The sequence below is a fragment of the Spathaspora passalidarum genome (genome assembly GCF_000223485.1).
Source record: "Spathaspora passalidarum NRRL Y-27907 unplaced genomic scaffold SPAPAscaffold_6, whole genome shotgun sequence".
Classification (NCBI taxonomy): Eukaryota; Fungi; Ascomycota; class Pichiomycetes; order Serinales; family Debaryomycetaceae; genus Spathaspora; species Spathaspora passalidarum.
Genome location: NW_006767430.1, coordinates 815591 through 835435, shown reverse-complemented (window position 1 = coordinate 835435; position 19845 = coordinate 815591). Strand labels below are relative to the sequence as shown.

General features: G+C 36.3%; 8 protein-coding genes across 8 annotated transcripts; 5 read left to right on the top strand and 3 right to left on the bottom strand. All coding sequences in view use genetic code 12, as the record gives it.

Annotated features, from left to right (window-relative positions):
• Window positions 1-69: 69 nt before the first annotated feature.
• SPAPADRAFT_62915 (uncharacterized protein) lies at window positions 70-1772 on the top strand (the record flags this gene model as incomplete). The annotated part of the gene is made up of 1 exon (XM_007376991.1): window positions 70-1772. One exon carries the CDS (start codon window positions 99-101, stop codon window positions 1371-1373), a length of 1275 nt encoding a protein of 424 aa, XP_007377053.1.
• Window positions 1773-2796: 1024 nt separating this feature from the next.
• SPAPADRAFT_62914 (uncharacterized protein) lies at window positions 2797-4637 on the top strand (the record flags this gene model as incomplete). The annotated part of the gene is made up of 1 exon (XM_007376990.1): window positions 2797-4637. The coding sequence occupies one exon, from the start codon at window positions 2957-2959 to the stop codon at window positions 4580-4582; it is 1626 nt and encodes a 541-aa protein (XP_007377052.1).
• Window positions 4638-4640: 3 nt separating this feature from the next.
• On the bottom strand, window positions 4641-4946 carry SPAPADRAFT_141978 (uncharacterized protein; the record flags this gene model as incomplete). Its single annotated transcript, XM_007376989.1, has 1 exon — window positions 4641-4946. One exon carries the CDS (start codon window positions 4944-4946, stop codon window positions 4641-4643), a length of 306 nt encoding a protein of 101 aa, XP_007377051.1.
• Window positions 4947-6837: 1891 nt separating this feature from the next.
• On the top strand, window positions 6838-9633 carry SPAPADRAFT_52202 (uncharacterized protein; the record flags this gene model as incomplete). The annotated part of the gene is made up of 1 exon (XM_007376988.1): window positions 6838-9633. One exon carries the CDS (start codon window positions 6838-6840, stop codon window positions 9631-9633), a length of 2796 nt encoding a protein of 931 aa, XP_007377050.1.
• Window positions 9634-10184: 551 nt separating this feature from the next.
• Window positions 10185-11734, top strand: SPAPADRAFT_52201 (uncharacterized protein; the record flags this gene model as incomplete). Its single annotated transcript, XM_007376987.1, has 6 exons — window positions 10185-10540; window positions 10576-10799; window positions 11163-11303; window positions 11510-11559; window positions 11612-11644; window positions 11714-11734. The coding sequence occupies 6 exons, from the start codon at window positions 10185-10187 to the stop codon at window positions 11732-11734; spliced, it is 825 nt and encodes a 274-aa protein (XP_007377049.1).
• Window positions 11735-13419: 1685 nt separating this feature from the next.
• On the bottom strand, window positions 13420-15528 carry GUA1 (GMP synthase (glutamine-hydrolyzing); the record flags this gene model as incomplete). Its single annotated transcript, XM_007376985.1, has 1 exon — window positions 13420-15528. The coding sequence occupies one exon, from the start codon at window positions 15496-15498 to the stop codon at window positions 13906-13908; it is 1593 nt and encodes a 530-aa protein (XP_007377047.1).
• Window positions 13451-13855, top strand: PPT2 (holo-[acyl-carrier-protein] synthase; the record flags this gene model as incomplete). The annotated part of the gene is made up of 1 exon (XM_007376986.1): window positions 13451-13855. One exon carries the CDS (start codon window positions 13451-13453, stop codon window positions 13853-13855), a length of 405 nt encoding a protein of 134 aa, XP_007377048.1.
• A 444-nt stretch (window positions 15529-15972) lies between the features above and the next one.
• On the bottom strand, window positions 15973-19637 carry SPAPADRAFT_156595 (pepsin-like aspartic protease; the record flags this gene model as incomplete). The annotated part of the gene is made up of 2 exons (XM_007376984.1): window positions 15973-17270; window positions 19210-19637. The coding sequence occupies 2 exons, from the start codon at window positions 19547-19549 to the stop codon at window positions 16096-16098; spliced, it is 1515 nt and encodes a 504-aa protein (XP_007377046.1).
• Between the last annotated feature and the right edge of the window lie 208 nt (window positions 19638-19845).

Below are 19845 nucleotides of genomic sequence, written 5' to 3'. Positions count from 1 at the left end.
GTACTGGGTGATAGTGAATAAACTTTTTCTTCAAAAAAAAAAAACAAAGACTATTTTGCGAAATTTCTTACAACCATCTTGGTGCCCAGTGAATGACCATGCCCATGATGAACATTGTATCACAATACATTCAAGAAGTGAACAATACCAAAAAGCTACCTCCCCATGATCAAATCACACAATTGTCCGTCCTTCTTTCAATCGATCCCAGGATCAACCACTACATAAATGAGATTCACAATAGTCAACAAGCCATACCGTCGGACATAACCACCGCCTACGACGACGACTGGTCAGCATTCAGTATTGTCGTATCGAGCTTTCTCAAATTGAGCCACGAACTTGATCCCTGGTCTCTTCTCGTGTCATTTGACTTGTACACTTCTTACATCTCTGACTTGTCGGTGGCATTCAGCAACAACCGGTACGGCTGGTTGTTGAGTAACGTCATTAGACAAACCATCAACCAAATCATACCCTGGGCTGTAAAGATGGACTTGCAGTTATATTACCAAGAACATGGAGGAAAATACCGGTTGAACTATCTTGCCTCGATTCTCTTGAAAATGTTCAATAATATAAGATCACAGATTAATGATATAAACAAGCACAAGAGGGATATCATATTGTACCTTGGCAACAAGTTGTGTTTTATATATACCCGGATCAACCAGCCGTTATTGTGCCGGAACATATTCAGTAATATGAACAACACCAACTTGAACTTGCTGGATTTTAAACCTATTGAACAATTACAGTACCGGTACTACCTCAGCAAGTTTTACTTGATAAAGTATCAGCTATTGGATAGTTTCAATCATTTACAATGGTGTTTACTAAATATCAATACCTCCAGTGTCAAAAACTTACGATTAGTGCTCGAGTTGTTGCTTCCAGTCAGTTTAATTATTGGGAAAGTACCCAATTTCGCCTATGTTAGACAACTACTCCCGCCAAAAGACCAATGGTGGATGGAAATGTATTATCAAATGTCATTGCTCATCAGATTAGGCGACATACACGGCTGTCTCCGCTTGATCGAGTCAAACCACGAATACCTAAAACTGAATAACATACTATTGTTACTCCAAAATAAGTTGCAAATCCTCATGATGAGAAACTCAATCAAGCAGAAATGGATAATGTTGAATAAACCAAGCACGTTAGATTACGACTCCATAAAGCTCGAAGATAACGATGACGATTACATTATTGAAAACGTGTTGATTACGCTAATTGATCAGAATTTGGTCAAAGGAAAGATATTCACGCGGTTAAGAAAAGTTGCTCTTAGTAAAAACGATCCGTTCCCTAATGTGTTTGAGATTTACAAGGTGAGGTTCTTGACCAATGTCGATAACAAGTGGATGTAACAAAAGTCTAGATCTAAGGTATGACGTTCTAGACGCGCACAAAGTACAGGCTCATACTCTTATCTCATACGATGGAAAAGTTCAAAACTAAGGTTACGATAGATACGGTTGGAATCTAGTTAGCCCATGCGCTATCCGCTGGTCCTGGATACGTATGACTTGCTGATGCAAGGGGGGGGTGTATTACAGTTGCATGGGTAACCAATCACAGAGTCAACTCCGAGAGCGCATAATGTATAGTATTGCTTTTGTAGACAACCCCTTATAGGGTAGCAATGTAATATATATATATAATCGTACTCGTACTGCATATTCAAACATTCTAGATTCAAGTTTAAGGCAACGTTTGCAGCTTTCGCTTAATTGGGTTACTATATAAATATACTATAAATAGAAATTAAATAAAAAAAAGCAGACAAGGTTGCAACACAAGGACGAAAGGAAGTTTACCAAATAAGGTTAAGGTTTTATGATTCTCTTGCGTGATGTTTAAGATTGAAAATTTTTCTAGAGGAAGCGAGCTAGCGAGCTGGTAGTTTTTGTGGGGTATGCCTTTGACATCTGGACTAATTCTCGGAAGTGTATAGATCATTCCCCCTTGTTTGTTCGATGGAGTTTAGTTTGTGTAAGGCAACGCTATTGTTGGTTACATTTGGAAATCTTGGCGCAAATTTCTGTTGCCACAGGCATTCGGGAATCAAGGGGGGGGGGGGGGATCACTCATTAGGTAAATCTCTGCACATGTTCTTTCGTTAATGTTCATAGGAAGAAGCTGACAAATCTGCTAATCTGACTAATCTGCTAACCTTCTAACCTGACTTAATCGTACGGATACGGTTAAGGTTCGTCTAGACCATTTAGGGTCAGACGGAAAATCGATTCATTATTTTTCACTTGCAACACAATACACCTGTCTAATGTGGAAATTTTTTTTTGTATGGAATTTGGTTTTGTTCCGCTTGAACGAGAAAAAATAGAAACACCTCTCAAATTAAGAAAAACAACCTTCAAGGCGGCAAGCAACCGAATTGAGGTAACCAAATTCGCACCTACGGCAGTGTACCTCCGGTGGTCCACAGTTTACAACGGAAAAAAAATAATGACAACAAGAACCTCATCACGGCAAAGCCAAGAATAAAACCAGGTGGCATCGTTTACAGCATAGCCATAAGGAGGAACGGAACTATACAAGCACCACCACAGTTTCACCTTTTCTTGTAGGGCATTCTGAGTTTTTTTTTTATTTTTATTTACATTTTTTATTTTTTTGGCCCTAGGTTTGTAGCGTTCCCCCCTCATTAAGTTGCTCCACTGTTACCAGAAAAGATGACACATTAAAACTTTAAATAACATTCATGTACTGCAACCAAATTATATAAATAACCGATAAATTTTCACCGTTTTGTTGATCATTTAATTTTTTAAGACACTTTGTTACTTCTTGTCCTTTCCCTTGCCCTTGCTTGGTTTTATCTGATACTTGTTTCATACTACACATTTACTCGCTAGTGTCTGCCGTGTTTTTTTGTTTTTTTTTTCGCATCCGTCGTTAACCGTTAAACTTTTCCCCACAAAAAACCAGCATGATCACTATACTGGAATTACCCCTTGACATATTAAGTTTGGTTGTAAACCAAATCCATCATTCACTGTCCACAGAAGAATACCAGCATGCATTAACCTCATTATCACAAACTTGTCACTACTTCAACAGAATTGTCAACCCGGTGTTGTACAAGAATATCGTTATTTATGACAATGAAAATGCCGCCATTACCAATTCTGGCTCCACTACTACCACAACTTTCATTCACATTTCGCATTTACCAAAATTTATAAATTCCCTCAGCATATCCAACTTCAAACTCATCTCGTCCATTCATATTCATTGTCATTCTAACTTTGCAACTTTTGACTACTATCAGTTGTACAACAAGTTGAACTACTTCTGGAGCAAAACTAACCACGCTATAGAATTTATAAATTTCGATGTGGACAATATACGTCGATTCCAATGCTTGAACCATTTCATTTCCCATAACAACGGAGCTAATATAGTGGAGGAGAATGACGAATGGTGGCATGGCGACTCATACCCCAAGAGTCATCACAAGTTGAACAATCTCAAGAACTGGTCGATTTTGTCGATTCAAGAATTGTACAATATCCCAGTGAACCCCAATTTGACCAACTTGGATTTCTTTATTGAAGGTGTTAAGGAAAGTTGCGTAGCTAATCCAACTAATTTGATGCACAACTTGCGTTTTATCAAGACCTTGCACCTTAATACTACTCCTTCCACCAAGATTTTCACTGGTTTGCTGAATGTGCATTGTGATAACTTGGAAAACTTGTCCGTTTGCTATAGTCACACTTTTAACCAACCTAAGTTGACCTTGAGTTTACTCACTGACAAAGTAAATTTCAACAATTTACACCAGTTGGAGTTGAAACTCAATTGCTTCCACCCTGACTGTGACTGTATTAACCAGTTTTATCACGATTTGGCCCTCTTACCTGACGAATTCACTAATTTAACAAAATTGTCCATCATCAACTACAAATCCAAGAATTCCGCTAACAACTTGTGTCAATACAATTACCTCGTTTCCAAGCAATTATCCCCATTGTTCAAGAAATTCTCAAAGATCAAGTCATTATACTTTAATATTAACGAATTTCTCAAAATCGACCAGTTAAAGATTGACTGGAACAAGTTCATCTCGGCCATTTCCACATTGACCAGTCTTGACTCGTTGACTATTGTCGACTTTTTCAACTGGTGGATGCCCTCAATTGCGTTACCTAACAGATCAGTGTTATCTCCTGAAATCCTTCTTAACTCTTGTGGATGTTCCCAATGTAACCAAGCCAGGTACAAGTTCACCAAGATGGCTGAATACGACGCTGAAAACAACTATACTCATAAATTCTCCAGTTTCAACCACGAAGAAGTCCGCGTGGATAAGTACAAGGTGATTTTGAACAAGTCAAACTCCAAGTTTCTTACGTTTATCTACCAACAGTTTAAATCTCAATTCAACCAACCATTAATATATTCATTACATGCTAACAACTTTAGAGAAAACAAGGAACTATGGAAAGAGTTTCAGCTTTTGTTTAAACACAACTGTTTGAACAGATTAAGTGGTGAAATCAAACACGGTGAAGATTATTTGAAAGTTAATTTGGGTGGAATTATTGCATAGCTTAATAATTTAATGTGGAAATCTTTTTGCATAGCTTAATATATAATCATATGTGGATTTACTCTGTAGTCTGTTGCACTTCTTGAAACCGAGCAAAACTAAGGTTTGCTGCTAATTTTCCCAAGTACCCTGCTACTTGTAGACCAATGTTTGCCGTTTGGATAATTCCCATCTGCGACTGCTTCTTTAGCCGTGACGAAAATCTTGACTTGTGGATTTTGGAAATGGTGTAGTTGGGTTGGGTACTCCTGTGGAAGACGGAAAAGTCGGAAATGTACCCTTGGAGGAACAAGTTCTTGATTGCCCGTTTTATTCGTTTCCATCTTCGGGCTCGGGTTATTCTTGGTGGTGGAAGTGATCTCATAATGGGTGGGTGCAAAATAAGCTAAAGTTCTTTGGTACTCCTTAGATATAGAGTGGGAAGTTTGTCGACAAAAACAATCGAATATTATTAGCAGATTATGGTTCAAATATCCTCAACCTTTGATATTCTCGATGTGTATTGGCATACCTCTGCCAATATTTGGTATGGGATCTAAGATTCACCACCCAATTGGAAAACTGTGGCTGGTATTTCAGAGCTACCAAATTTGGTTTTTTAAAAAAAAATCTAACCAAAAAAAATGAGAAACTCCAAGGTACTACAACAGGAAAATTGCAGGTTTTTTTGATGGAAAATCCATCTGATTTGATACCTAAAATAGCAGGTTATTCACTTCAAAATCTCATCCAAGAAATAGTATTGAACTCTATTGATATATACAGGTCATATAATACTAGCCAATAGACTTATTTGACCAGAATTTCAATTTTAAAGTCCATTTTCATAAAGACTTATTGTATCGCTTTCAAATACTAGAGGCATACAAATAGTCTATAAAACTACCTTCTTTTTCTTATTTTTATAGCAAAATATATCTATTATATCGCTACTAATCCATTAAACTGTTTTTATCACATAAAGACGATCCAAAAATATAATATTTTGATTGATTTATTTCACCTCAAAACTCCTTTCTGGATCTCAATTTTTTGCAACAAAACTCGATCTTTTCTCGCACTTTTGACACTTTAAAAAAAAATAAAAAAAAAAAAAATAGAGCAAGACATACACGTTTTCCTTTTCTAACAATATTGTTGTCAATAAATTACATTGCAATCAATCCAAAGAGCACCACCATACCATAGTCCAAGATAGCTAGTTTTCTTTGCTCGATGATAACAGCGGTAGTTTTAAACCATGAATGTAATTATCCATCAAATACCAATCTCAAATAAACGAGACAACAATTAATCTACTAACCCCCCCATGAAACAGGACAACCAAGGTAGACATACACCTAGAACTTCTTCGGGAGTGCTTTTCAGGTAGTACTATTCTGATTTAACCATTGAAAGTTCAGTTGTACCTTATTAGTAATATCTGATTGATTTTACAATTGAGAGATCGGTAATATGTTATTCTGGAAAGAAATACCTCCTTTGATCCTCTCCAGGGTGGGACTAAATAATATGCTTTGTACCATTAGATATACTTTATGCAATACACACAATTACTCGTGTATATCATTACAGTATACATGAGTTCGAAAATCTAAAGCTTTTGAATATGATTGATCAATTTTACAGAGTATTTTGGATGACCACCAGCTTTATTTTCTGTTGGTTCTTTGGTGTTGATATTTTTCATTTAGATGATTGAAGCACTATGATTGATATAAAACTCAAACCACTTTAAGAAATTTGACTAAATAATTGAAAAGTTCATTACTGGACTGTCATCCTGACAAAGCAAAAAACATCTACAGATTTGTATTACTATAATGAATTCAGTTGAAATCAAGAACCAATACTAATGTTATTAGGAACTAATTCGGGTTTTTCTGTTTCAGTAAGTTTGGATGAAATAATACGAGAAAGAATTTTGTTTTATCAACGATAGAAGACATCACAAATTGAACTTAATCTCAATTGCTTCCATGATATCTTTAATATTTACTAAAGGAATACTTTCTTTTTGTTTTGTTTGGCAACCATTTTCTCCATGTCACGTGCACGATTGCGAAATTTTTGTTTGTGTTTTGTTTACACTGTCCTGGCTGCGAATATTTAAATTTCCACAGATTCTCGATTTCTTTTCTTCTAATTGCAAACACCTTAATAACATTTTACTCAAATTATCTCAGTGAAATCTTATTACAAGCCTTTTAACTTTAAGTTTATTGATTAAGTATCACCGTTTTACCATTTCAAGTATGTTTTTTTCAAAACCTACTAATCCAAAACCCTTTATAAGAGTTTTGGGTAAACTTGCAGTGTTAATCACAAACTCAACCGCTAGCAACCACCAAATCATCAAAGACAACCAACAATTTTACCTTGATGATACCAAGAGAAGCAAGGTCAAAGAATTCTTTAGAAGATTCAAGTCATTTTTTTTGAGAAAGGTCCAGACACAAATTCCTGTAATCCAATCGACTGCTACTTGTATGTTTCAATTTACTGGTGAAGTTACTGTTGATAGTTTTAGTAGTGAAGAAGAAGTGTTCACCTTAGCTTTGAAACCATTACTTAAAACCGGGTCTCCTAGTACTATTGTCTCTACCGCCGATGTTGTTAATGAATGTCCAATTGTTGATACCTTTGAATTACCCGTTGTTACCGCTGATGATTTCGTTCCCAAATATTTATCCCATCCATTAGTTGTCCCTGCTGAATCCATTGCCGCTCCCATTTCCACTGTTGTTGAAAGTGCTTGTGCTCTTGAATCCTCTGAACCAACTGAAGCTGCACCAGAATCCGTTCCAATTGCTGTTACTACTGACTTAGCCACAGAAAAGGTTCCCGATTTGTCTAGATCCAACAGAAAGAAATTTAAGAAGCTCTTTAAGGGAATTAGATGTTCTATTCATAGAACTAAGAATTATGGATCCAATAGCCAACCTCATACCTTTATTGATGAAACTGCTGAAGTTAGAGAACAATCCTCTGTTGTTGATGCTACTGTTGAAAAATGTGACAAAGCTGAAGTTAAGGAACAATCCTCTGTTGTTGATGAAACTGCTGAAGTTAAGGAACATTCTTCTATTGTTGATATTACTGTTGAAAAATGTGACAAAGCTGAAGTTGAAAATGTTAGATCCAAGAGACAAAGAATTAAGAACTTGTTTAGAAAACTGAAATCCAATGGTCAACCTACAACCTTAGCAAGAGAATCACCTGAAGTTAAAGAACAACCATCCCTTGTTGACGTTACTGTTGAAGTTAATGAACAACCCCCTGTTGCTGATGCTACTGCTGAAGAATGTGACAAAGCTGAAGTTAAGGAACAATCCCCTGTTGTTGATGCTACTGCTGAAGTTAAGGAACATTCTTCTATTGTTGATATTACTGTTGAAAAATGTGACAAAGCTGAAGTTGAAAATGTTAGATCCAAGAGACAAAGAATGAAGAACTTGTTTAGAAAACTGAAATCCAATGGACAACCATCCCTTATTGACGAAACTGCTGAAGTTAATGAAGAATCCCCTGTTGCTGATGCTATTGTTGAAGAATGTGACAATGCTGAAGTTAAGGAACAATACTCTGTTGTTGACGTTACTGTTGAAAAATGTGACAAAGCTAAAGTTAAGGAACAATCCTCTGTTGTTGATGAAACTGCTGAAGTTAAAGAACAATCCTCTGTTGCTGGTGTTATCGTTGAAAAATGTGACAAAGCTGAAGTTGAAAATGTTAAATCCAAGAGACAAAGAATGAAGAACTTGTTTAGAAAACTGAAATCCAATGGACAACCATCCCTTATTGACGAAACTGCTGAAGTTAATGAACAATCCCCTGTTGCTGATGCTATTGTTGAAAAATGTGACAATGCTGAAGTTAAGGAACAATCCTCTGTTGTTAATGCCACTGTTGAAAAATGTGATGGAGTTGAAACTCCTGTTGTTGCCGGTTATTGCACTGAAATGGCTTCTGTTGGTTCTGGTGTTCAAGTTGAAAATGTTAGATCCAGAAGACAAAGAATGAAGAACTTGTTTAGAAAACTGAAATCCAATGGACAACCATCCCTTATTGACGAAACTGCTGAAGTTAATGAACAATCCCCTGTTACTGATGCTATTGTTGAAAAATGTGACAATGCTGAAGTTAAGGAACAATCCTCTGTTGTTGACGTTACTGTTGAAAAATGTGACAAAGCTGAAGTTGAAAATGTTAAATCCAAGAGACAAAGAATGAAGAACTTGTTTAGAAAACTGAAATCCAATATTCAACCAACAACCTTAGAAAGAGAATCACCTGAAATCAAAGAACAACCATCCCTTGTTGACGTTACTGTTGAAGAATGTGACAAAGCTGAAGTTAAGGAACAATCCTCTGTTGTTGATGAAACTGCTGAAGTTAAGGAACATTCTTCTATTGTTGACGTTACTGTTGAAAAATGTGACAAAGCTGAAGTTGAAAATGTTAAATCCAAGAGACAAAGAATGAAGAACTTGTTTAGAAAACTGAAATCCAATGGTCAACCAACAACCTTAGCAAGAGAATCATCTGAAGTTAAAGAACATCCATCCATTGCCAGTACTATTACTGAAAAGAAAGCGTTTCAAAAAGTTTCAATGTTGTCGATTAATGAATCATCAATCAATCGTACTTTAACTATTGGTACCTCAAAGTCCGTGTTGCCTGCAATTGCTTCTGCTATTAGTACATTAAAGTCTACCCCTGTTGTTAAATTACCCACTGCTTCTGCCGCTGCTGCATCAACTCCAGTAATTTCATTTGGTCGCTCGGGGAAATGTGCTTCTGCTTTTGATCCATCAAAAAAAGTATACCCTGTTTCTGGTTCATTAGCTTCTGTTGATCCTGCTAAAACTTCCAAACCTGTTATCCCAAATTTTACTTCAGGTATGGCATGTACTGGACTTTCATGGAATACTCAAATTGGATCTTCCAAAGATGCTATGAAATGGCGTGACCAAAATTCACAATTGGGCAACAAATTTGGTGCATATATGGAGTATAATTATACCTCTACGGGATATAATGATTTTTAGTCATGAATCGCTGAACCATTATATCCTGCTTTAGGTTAAGAATCATTACTGGACAATTCAACTTGTTCAACTTTTTTAAAATAAAAAAAACATAAAAAAAATTAAAAATTAAAAAATAAAAAAAATAAAAAGAATAAAAACCAATAAAAAAAATAAAAAATAAAAACCAATAAAAAAATTAAAAAATAAAAACCATAAAAAAATCCAAAATCATTTCATCACTATTATCCATATCAGAAGAGGAAAGACTAGATTAAGAAAGAGGTATTATATTTAAATCATAAAATAAGTGGAAAATTTGAATTGGCTGGAAGAACCATCATAATTACTAATTCTAAGGGTTCCGGAGAAAAATGAAAACTACCCAAAGAAAAAATATTTAACAATCACAATGTTGCAAATTAAATACAAGTCCGTTCAAACCAGTATTCCACAGAGTATACGTCTGACAGAGCCTCCATCATGACGATTGGAGGGTGTTTTGACAATACCAACTACCAACGAGGAGAAGAAAGTATTCCACAGAGTATACGTCTGACAGAGCCTCCATCATGACGATTGGAGGGTGTCTTGACTATATCAATTACCAACGAGGAGAAGAAAGTATTCCTGAATTGGTTCCAAGAAAGCTCTCAATTCAAATACTGCTGCTGAAACTGGATATAATACTATATCTATCCCTACAACTATGGGGCTGTTATATTATATTTAGGAGTTCACATAGTATAGGAACAACATTACTTGGTGTTAATTCACCAGTCACATTGCCATCACTTTGCGAAGAGGAAAAAGCAAAGTGGTGGTGTAGCTACTACTTCATGGCCATCACTTTGCAAGAGGGGAGGATGCAAGGTGGTGGCATAGCTACTACTTCATATCCATCACTTTGCGAAGAGGAGAAAGCAAGGTGGTGGCATGGCTACTATCATCACTTTGCAAGAGGAAAAAGCAAGGTGGTGGTGTAGCTACTACTTTATGGCTACTATCATCACTTTGCAAGAGGAAAAAGCAAGGTGGTGGTGTAGTCACTACTTCATGGCCATCACTTTGCAAGGGGAAGAGAGAGCAAGGTGATGGCATAGCTACACCTAGGGCTATAGAAACAATTACTACATTATTATCATCACTTTGCAACAAGTACGGGAAGGGACCAGAGTGGTGGTGTGGTAGTTGTTTTATAGCATCAGTCACAACTTTATAAACATCACTTTGCAACAAGGAATGAAACAAAGCAAGGTGGTGGTGTGACTGAACCTAGGGCTATAGCTCCAGTTACTACTTTATTACCATCACTTTGCAACAAAGAAGGGAAGGGACCAAGGTGGTGGTATGGTAGCTGGTCCAAATGCTATAGCAGCTACAACTTTATTACCATCACATTTGCAGGAGGGAGATAAAGCAATGTGGTGGTTTGACCACTCCTGGGGCTATAGATACAGTTACTAGTTTATTATCATAACCTTGCAAGAAGGAAATCAAGCAAGGGATGGTATAGTAGCTGTTCTATAGCAATAATCAGGACTTTATAGCCATCACTTTGCAACCAGAGGAGAAAGCAAGGTGGTGGTTGTGGGGCTACTACTTTATTATCATCACTTTGAAATGGAAGGAACCAAAGTGGTGGTATAGTAGCTTCTTCTACTTGAGTGGGTACTTTTCGTTCTGCTCGAGTAGGTATTGTTCCTTCCAGTTGAGTAACTACTGTTCCTTCCAGTGGTTACTGTCCCTTCAAATTAAGTAGCTACTGCTTCTTGCCTTCAGTAGCTGCTGTCCCTTCCCTTGCTATGTTTTTTTGCTATCTTTTTTTGCTACCTTTTTTTGCTACCTTTTTTTGCTACCTTTTTGCTACCATTTTACTACTAACATTGCTTTCTAGGCTGGCTAATTTTACTGCACTATACTGCTACCATTTCAGATAGTGCAGTGGTACGTATTACCAACACTACTGTTTCAATACCATTACTAACACTTATGCTAGATATTTCTCGCTACTATTTCAGATAGTGCGAAGGTACGTCTTACTTCCTAAATACTGTTACTTACTCTACTATCTCAATACAGTTACTAACACTTAATCTAGATATTCCTCGGTGTCGCCTAGGCCACCGGGGTCATGGATTTATCAATGAGTACCAATTCTGATCCGATATTCATTGAGAAGTCTAAGGCCCCCTGGTGGTCTAGGCCACCTCCACTTGTCCTTAAATCTATTTGGCCAGTGCTTCACTAACATTTCCCATGTTTGCAAATAAAAGAATTAATTGAACTGATGATTATACCTTTAATGGGCGAATCTCCTACAAATATTTCACTGTTGGTAGTGGTGAAGCTTACAATAAAACTAAAAATGTACAGGTATGGAAGCTGGTTTGCTTGAATCAACTATAATTAATGAAACTATTTCCACCAACTATGATTATGATGACATCTTTCTACTATTGAATTTATTTGAATTAACTGTTGCAACTACTACCATTGATTTTATTGTTAATGATACCTCAAATAGTCCCATAATTGTTGTTAGTAATGATTGAAACCACCACTAATGCTTTATTGAATCTAATACAAGCTACACTGTTGAATTCTGCACATCATTTTCCAACTACCAAAGTTACTTTAGTTGCCCTGACAAATCAAACTTACAAAGAGGTTAAAATCCAGCATTATCCTAACTTAGAAGAAGACATCAATAGTTTTGTTGCTTTATGTTCAATTTCAATTTCAATTTCAGATGGAAATCAACCACATTGTTCAATGAAAGTCGTTTGCTTCAACCTAGAGATTATTAAAACAAAATTATCATTACACCCTGTATCTTAAGTAGATGATTCCAAAAGTATTTACATGCACAATCCACCAACTTTAAAGGCTTTCAATGGTAAATTCATCCATTGAATAATCCAAATTAGCTATGGGTCACTAAATTCCAAAATATGAACTAGACTTAATTCAAGAAAATACTGTGGATGAATCTAGAATCCTCCCTCGATAAAATAAATAAATGATCAACCAATATATCACAAGAATCATCATGAACAGGTTCCCTCGTTTTATCATTCAAATAATATAAGTCAGTGAATGACATTGTGATTCTAGCTTGTTCATATAATTTATGGCATAGTCTTAATTTCCGGCATTGGGCTATTCCATAAATTATGAACAAGCTAGAATAACATGTCATTCACTGGTTTATATTATTTGAATGATAAAATTAGGAAATTTGATCATGAAAGGATTGAATTATTGATAACGTTTATGTCTGATATTCCTTGGAATTTAGTAGAAGAATTAAGTATATAGGATATAGTAGTAATTTAATTAATTTGTTATCTTGTAAAGATATATTCATGACTATTTCTTAAACTGCCACAGGCAATTGCAACACTTTGATTAATCATGGAAAGGAAGAAAACAACGGCTTATAGGTTGCGTTGGTAAACATTTGAAGACATGTTTTACATATACGTGAAGTCTATTTCTGGTATGGGGAATTCTGTTACCTATCAATATTATATTTTAGACTTAGTTTAATTCCAATTTTACAAAAGTTCTGTAAATTGGGTTCATTAATCCAAAAGATATCTTTATTATTTCCTAGACCAGAAAACGAATCTGTAATTTGCAGCCCGTCTACTATCACCATTTGAAGGGGTTTGCCCATTTTGCAATCGAAATAATAAAAAGCCATGATGATGATAATAATGCTCGAGCACGTGACTCATGCCATCGCTGGCAACCACCGATTTCTGGTACAACATCTTCTCAAAGCGGTTACTCATAGCGAATAGTCAATCAATCAATCACTTACCCACCTTGTATGAACAAATATGGATTAGTGCTTGGAATTGGTGCAGATATTCTCCAATCAACAAGAATAGCACGACTATTAACCAAGAGCCCTTCATTCGTATCGAAATTCTCGAAACGGATCCTACATCCAACATATGAGTATCCTAAACTTGAGAAGTTAGCTCAATCACAGCAGGTTCAATATCTAAGCGGTGCGTGGTGTGCTAAAGAAGCCGTGTTCAAGACATTAGACTTACCTGATCAGAAACAATTTGAGTTTAAACTGTGGTATAGATACTATGACTCCAATGGCAAACCCTATATCAAGAATGACATGTATAAACATTCTGATGAAGAATTCCATCTAAGTATATCTCACGATGATTCGATAGTCATGGCTACGGTACTACGACAAAAAATCATAAATGTCTAATTATTTATTTTTTTTTTATATATAAAACAAGAATATATATAGTGAATAAACTATTCCCATTCAACGGTAGCTGGTGGTTTACTGGTAATATCATAAGTAACTCTAGCAACACCATTAACTTCATTCACGATTCTGGAAGCAACTCTCTTTAAGAAAGCGGCTTCAAAAACAAACCAATCAGCAGTCATGAAATCAACAGTTTCAATGGCTCTCAAGGCAATAACTTGTTCATAGGTTCTTTGATCACCCATAACACCAACTGATTTGACTGGTAATAAAGCAGCAAAGGCTTGGGAGATTTGACGGTATAAGCCAGCCTTTTTGATTTCTTCAATGAAAATAGCATCGGCTTCACGAGCAATCTTGACTTGTTCCTTGGTAACTTCACCCAAAACTCTGATAGCCAAACCAGGACCTGGGAATGGGTGTCTCCAGACAAGTTCAGTTGGAACACCTAATAATTCACCTAAATGACGGACTTCATCCTTGAAAAGTTCTCTCAATGGTTCAATCAACTTCAATTTCATGTCTTCTAATAAACCACCGACATTGTGGTGGGTCTTGATGGTTTGTGAAGGACCCTTGAAGGAAATGGATTCAATGACATCTGGGTATAAAGTACCTTGTAAAAGGAATTCAATTTCGGAACCATCATGAGGCTTGATCTTGGCAGCTTCATCTTCAAAAACGTGAATAAAAGTGTTACCAATGATCTTTCTCTTCTTTTCTGGATCAGTAATACCCTTTAATCTACCCAAGAACAATTCAGAAGCATCAACTACGGTCAAGTTGATACCTAAACCTTCAGTCAAGGTTTTGTGGACAGTTTCGGTTTCATTCTTTCTCATGACACCATTGTCAACATAAATGGCATGGAATCTGTCACCAATAGCTTCCTTCATGATCTTGGCACCAACAGTAGAATCAACACCACCAGAAACAGCACCAATAACTTCAGCAGTTGGACCAACCAACTTTCTAATTCTGGCAATTTCAGTATCAATGAAATTTTCCATAGACCAGTTGGTGTTGGCGTTACAGATGTCAACAGCAAAGTTTCTCAACAACTTCTTACCTTGGACAGTATGGGTAACTTCTGGGTGGAATTGAATACCGTAGATCTTTTCATCTTCGTTGGAAATACCACAGAATGGAGAGTTGTCAGAAGTAGCGACAACCTTGAACCCGGTTGGCAAAGCGTGCAATTTGTCACCGTGAGACATCCAAACTTGTGAATGGTCAACGTCTTTAAACAAAGCACAAGTAGGATCTTCGACCTTCAATTCAGCAGGACCGTATTCTCTCTTGTCACCTCTGGCAACACCCTTACCGTTAATCCAGGCTAATTCTTGCATACCGTAACAAATACCCAAGATTGGAACACCCAACTTGAAAATATCATGGTCAACATGAGGAGCATCTTCAGCATAAACGGAGTAAGGACCACCGGAAAGAATGATACCCTTTGGTTTCCAGCTTAATTCGGAAATCTTTTGAGTACATGGTAACATTTCAGCATAGACTTGAAATTCTCTTAATCTTCTGGTGATCAAATGGGAGTATTGAGATCCAAAATCAAGCACTAAAATAGTGTCAAAGACCTTGGAAACTTCAATTGGAACATCTTCAGTGGAGGTGGACATCTTGTATGTGTGGGGGATAGTACCAAACCAAAAAAAGAAGAAAACAAGTGATGACCTTTTGGTTAAATTTTTCACTAGCCGTGGAATTATACCTCATCGAAAAAGAAAAAAAAAAAATTATATATTATTTTTGACTCTATTTTTGGGAGCAATAAATTAAGTCATATTGCATGAACTGGTTGCAAATAATATATCCACGCAATTGGCTGATAAAATGTTTATGGTGTTGTTTGGGTATAGTTTGCATTAGAGAATGTAGTATTGCACAGCAGTTTTACGCAGCAGTTTTACACAGAAGGAGTTTATGTGAGTCATAATTGTAACAATGCACTGGCGCTACCTGTGCCAAATACAGGACATGAACTTTATAAAAGAATTCTTGCTTTGACTAAATGAACAATATATGAAAATACTCGTAGCATTTCGCATAAAAGGACGAAAATATTTCTCTACAACAAATCTTGCATTTTCTGCAACCATCAATAACGTTCTTCGCTCTAACTTGCTCAATACATCTACAAATAGATTCGCAGAAACTTAAAGTAATTGTTAATTCATAAAACAAATATGTAAAAAATTGATTGGGTTACAGTCATGTTAAAGTGACCAGGTCAACAAAATAGCTAAACAGAGTAAAGTGTCGATGGAAGAAACGATCGAGTTGGCTGAGGATACCTTCTGTTCAGATCTTCCTCTGGAAGCTAACGTTCTGTTCACACCAGGAGGTGGGAATGCCTCAATATCTTGCTTTCCGTTACTGAAGTCTGATTGTGCTAATGATACTTCCTTGTCGTCTAAATCAACCACGAAATATATGCTTCGTAACACATCCATTCCCAAAATTAATTCATCATCATTAAACATGATATCAAAAGTACATCCATCTCCATCTCTATCAAAACCTAAGTCTTTTACCGGAACTGTGATTGTCTTGCCATCAAACTTAATCTCAATTTTTAGATTTTCTATTTGAGAGCAATTAGGAGAACCAAATAAGAATTCAGATTCCAAATATTCGGATCCTTCTATTTGTTCACGCAATGTATCTAAAACCAGGTTGGGGAATCGTGATTTAGCTGTTCCTGTATCCAAAACAAATGCTGATTCAGAAATACCTCCAGATACTTTGGTACCATTGATATTAATATCTATTCCCGAAACATTTACTTTAATTTCTGGGAAAGTTTTATTATAGACAATGGGAACTGTTTGTAAGTCACCTAAATATTTCGAATGATCAACTGCTCCGAATAGAATTGATCCAGGTTTATTAGGTTTATTCAAGAATATTGAATATGCACTTCTATTGGTTATTCCCTGATTTGACAATTCGAAAGGAAGAGATCGGCCAGTAGAATTTGCCTCTGGGAAACCTATCCCCAAAATTCCAACCTCCAGTGAAGCCCAAACAGCAAGTCCAAACTCAAATCCTTTAACAGCCACATCTTTACCAATAATGATGTCATCAGTACTATATACACCTATTGCAGATTCTTTATCCGCGTATGTTGCGTTAAACATTTTCTTTTTGTTATTGAAACTTTCAGACTTTTGATATGAAAATGTTCCATGAGCTTTACATTTTGGAGCTTTATTAGTAAGGGGGCTTTCGGCACACGTAACATTGGAGCTCATGACCCATAATATGCTTGAACCCGTGTCAACATTTACTTGAACTTTATCTCTGTTTGATCCGATTCGAAGTTCCGTTAACATTTGGGTTTGCTTGTCTTTTAAGGAAATATCTACAGCATCTCTTTTCCCAAACACATCTCTGGAAACATGACTTGGTTGTATTTCTAAACTAAAATACCCGGGTGATGCAACTGCAAATATTGCTCCACATAAAACCCATTGTAATAGCAAAAGTTTGAGCATTTTTCAAGTTTTCTTTTATAATTGTATATTCAACATGATATCGAAAGCATCAAATGAATGAAAACATATCCAATTTATATTGTATCTGATATAGATTGTCAGGTCATTTAGATCACCTAAAGTCATCTTGGCTACATGGTGTAGCTACAAAAGAATATTTTGGATGCTAAAAAATAATATGCAAACATATGACCAATTCGAAAAATGGAATTGAAAATAGAACACATGTGAACTGGGCTTTTGTTTGTCCTCTGGGAGCTTTGTCCCTCGGCTGATGTTTGTGTTTATTAAACATAGAAGGTAACATGAAATACTAATCATAGAAGGCAACGCCAGATTATGTAGAAGCATTTAAGTGCCGCTGATGCAAGCGATCCACAATTAGGATCTGACAGAAAAAAATCCTTTGATGCGATGACGTAAATGGGTCATTTACTCGATCTTCTCTTTATTATCCTCATGTTCTAATTCAAGATACAGGAACATGATGCCTTCCTCATTAAGTTAATTATTAGATGCCTAAGGAGAAGCTTTGATTTGATCATACTTTGTAATGTGAGCAACTATTGCAGTTTATTTTATCCTTGTCTTTTAATCAATCACCTGAATACTTATTCTACCAAGTATACTCATGTACCTATTTAATAGATTCTAAATTCATCAATGAATAACTCAATAGAGATTTAATGTTGTGTAAACTTTTCTACCAACAGATGTATATAGAACGATATAGTTTTGTATTACCTTATAAAATACAATCAAACAACTTAAACATAGAACAATTGATTCATAAACATTTGACATCTCTGGTATAGATATCAACCTAAAGAACCCAAGCGCACAAAATTGCCAAGGCGAGTAAAATATCAATAGAAATTGAGTTGGCTGAAGAAGCCTCTTCTATAAAGGATTTGCCTCGAGAAACTGAAGTTCTATTAACATCTGGAGGTGGGAATTGTTCGATATCTTGAGCATCAGTATATCTTGCTTGTGCTAAGGAAACTTCTCTGTCGTGTAAGTCAACCACAAAGTACATGCTTCTTAAAACATCAATACCCAAAATTAATGTCTTATCATCTTGATTATCGAAGTTCATTTGCAACAAACACTTTCCATTTTCTTCACCATAATCTAACGACTCTGCAGGAACAGTAATAGTCTTTCCGTCAAACTTGAAATCAAATGACATGTCATTTAACTTGGAGCAATCGTCAAACAGAACGGCATGCCAAGTGTTATCATAAGTACCACCTAATAAATTTTCAAGGAACCCTGCATATTCAGCTGGTAATCTTGATCTGGTACTACCAGTATCTAATACGTATCCCATCTCACCAACATTACCTGGGATGGTTTGTCCATTCATGCTAACATCTATGCCCAAAACATTTACTTTAATTTCTGGGAAACTTTCATCGTAAAGAATAGGAACAGTTTGTAATTCATCATAATACTTTGCATGGTCAACAGCACCAAACATAATGTTACCATCAGCATGACGTTGATTCAAAAATACAGAATATGCATTTCTTTGAGTTACTCCTTGGTTCATCAACTCCTTTGAGAGACTGTGGCCGTGTACAGATCTTTCTGGGAAAGTAAGACCCAAGACTCCAATATCCAGTGAAGTATCACTAGCAACACCAAAGGCAAATCCATTGACAACAGCACCACCCACAGAAACATCATCACTACCCCAAACACCTGTGGTCTTTTCACCACTCAAGTATGCAACTTCAAATTCACCCTTGTCGTTATCTACTTGGAACGTATTCGAGTTCAGCATTCCAAAAGTGCCACCTGCTTTACAGTCGGTGGCTCTTTTAGCCATACTTCTCTTGCTTGGCTTGCTTTCACAGGTTACATCAGAATCCATGACCCATAAGTATTCTGAACCTGTATCAATAGCAACTAATACAGAGTCCTTATTAGATCCGATTTGGAGTTCGGTTAATAACAATTCGTCACCTGACTTTACCGTAGCGACAACATCCTTGTTCTGAGCTCCACCAGTGGAGCCCAAAGACGAAACTAAATCCAAGTTAACAAACCCTGGAGCAGCTGCAAATGCAGCTCCGGATAAAAACCATTGCAAAATTAAACTTTTATGCATTTTGTAATATACTTTTCTTACTGCATGAGTATACATCGACAAATCTGAGATATGGATCATACATCTAATTTATACTTGGATCGTGTTTTCATGGTCAGCACATTTGAGACTCGTCACTAGAGAGTCATTTTAATTGCATCACGCAGTTGCAAAAAAAAAAATTTAGGCGGAAGAGACATAATAAGTGCGACATCGTATGACCTAAAATGTTGCAGTGATGAGCGAAAAAAAAATTTTGGGTCGAGGGGGTGTATATGTCGGTTATTCTTGAAATAAGTTTAGTCTTATTCTTTGGTACATCTTACGACAGATCATAGAAGTCTGGAGGGTAGAGACAAAAAAGTACTTATCATATA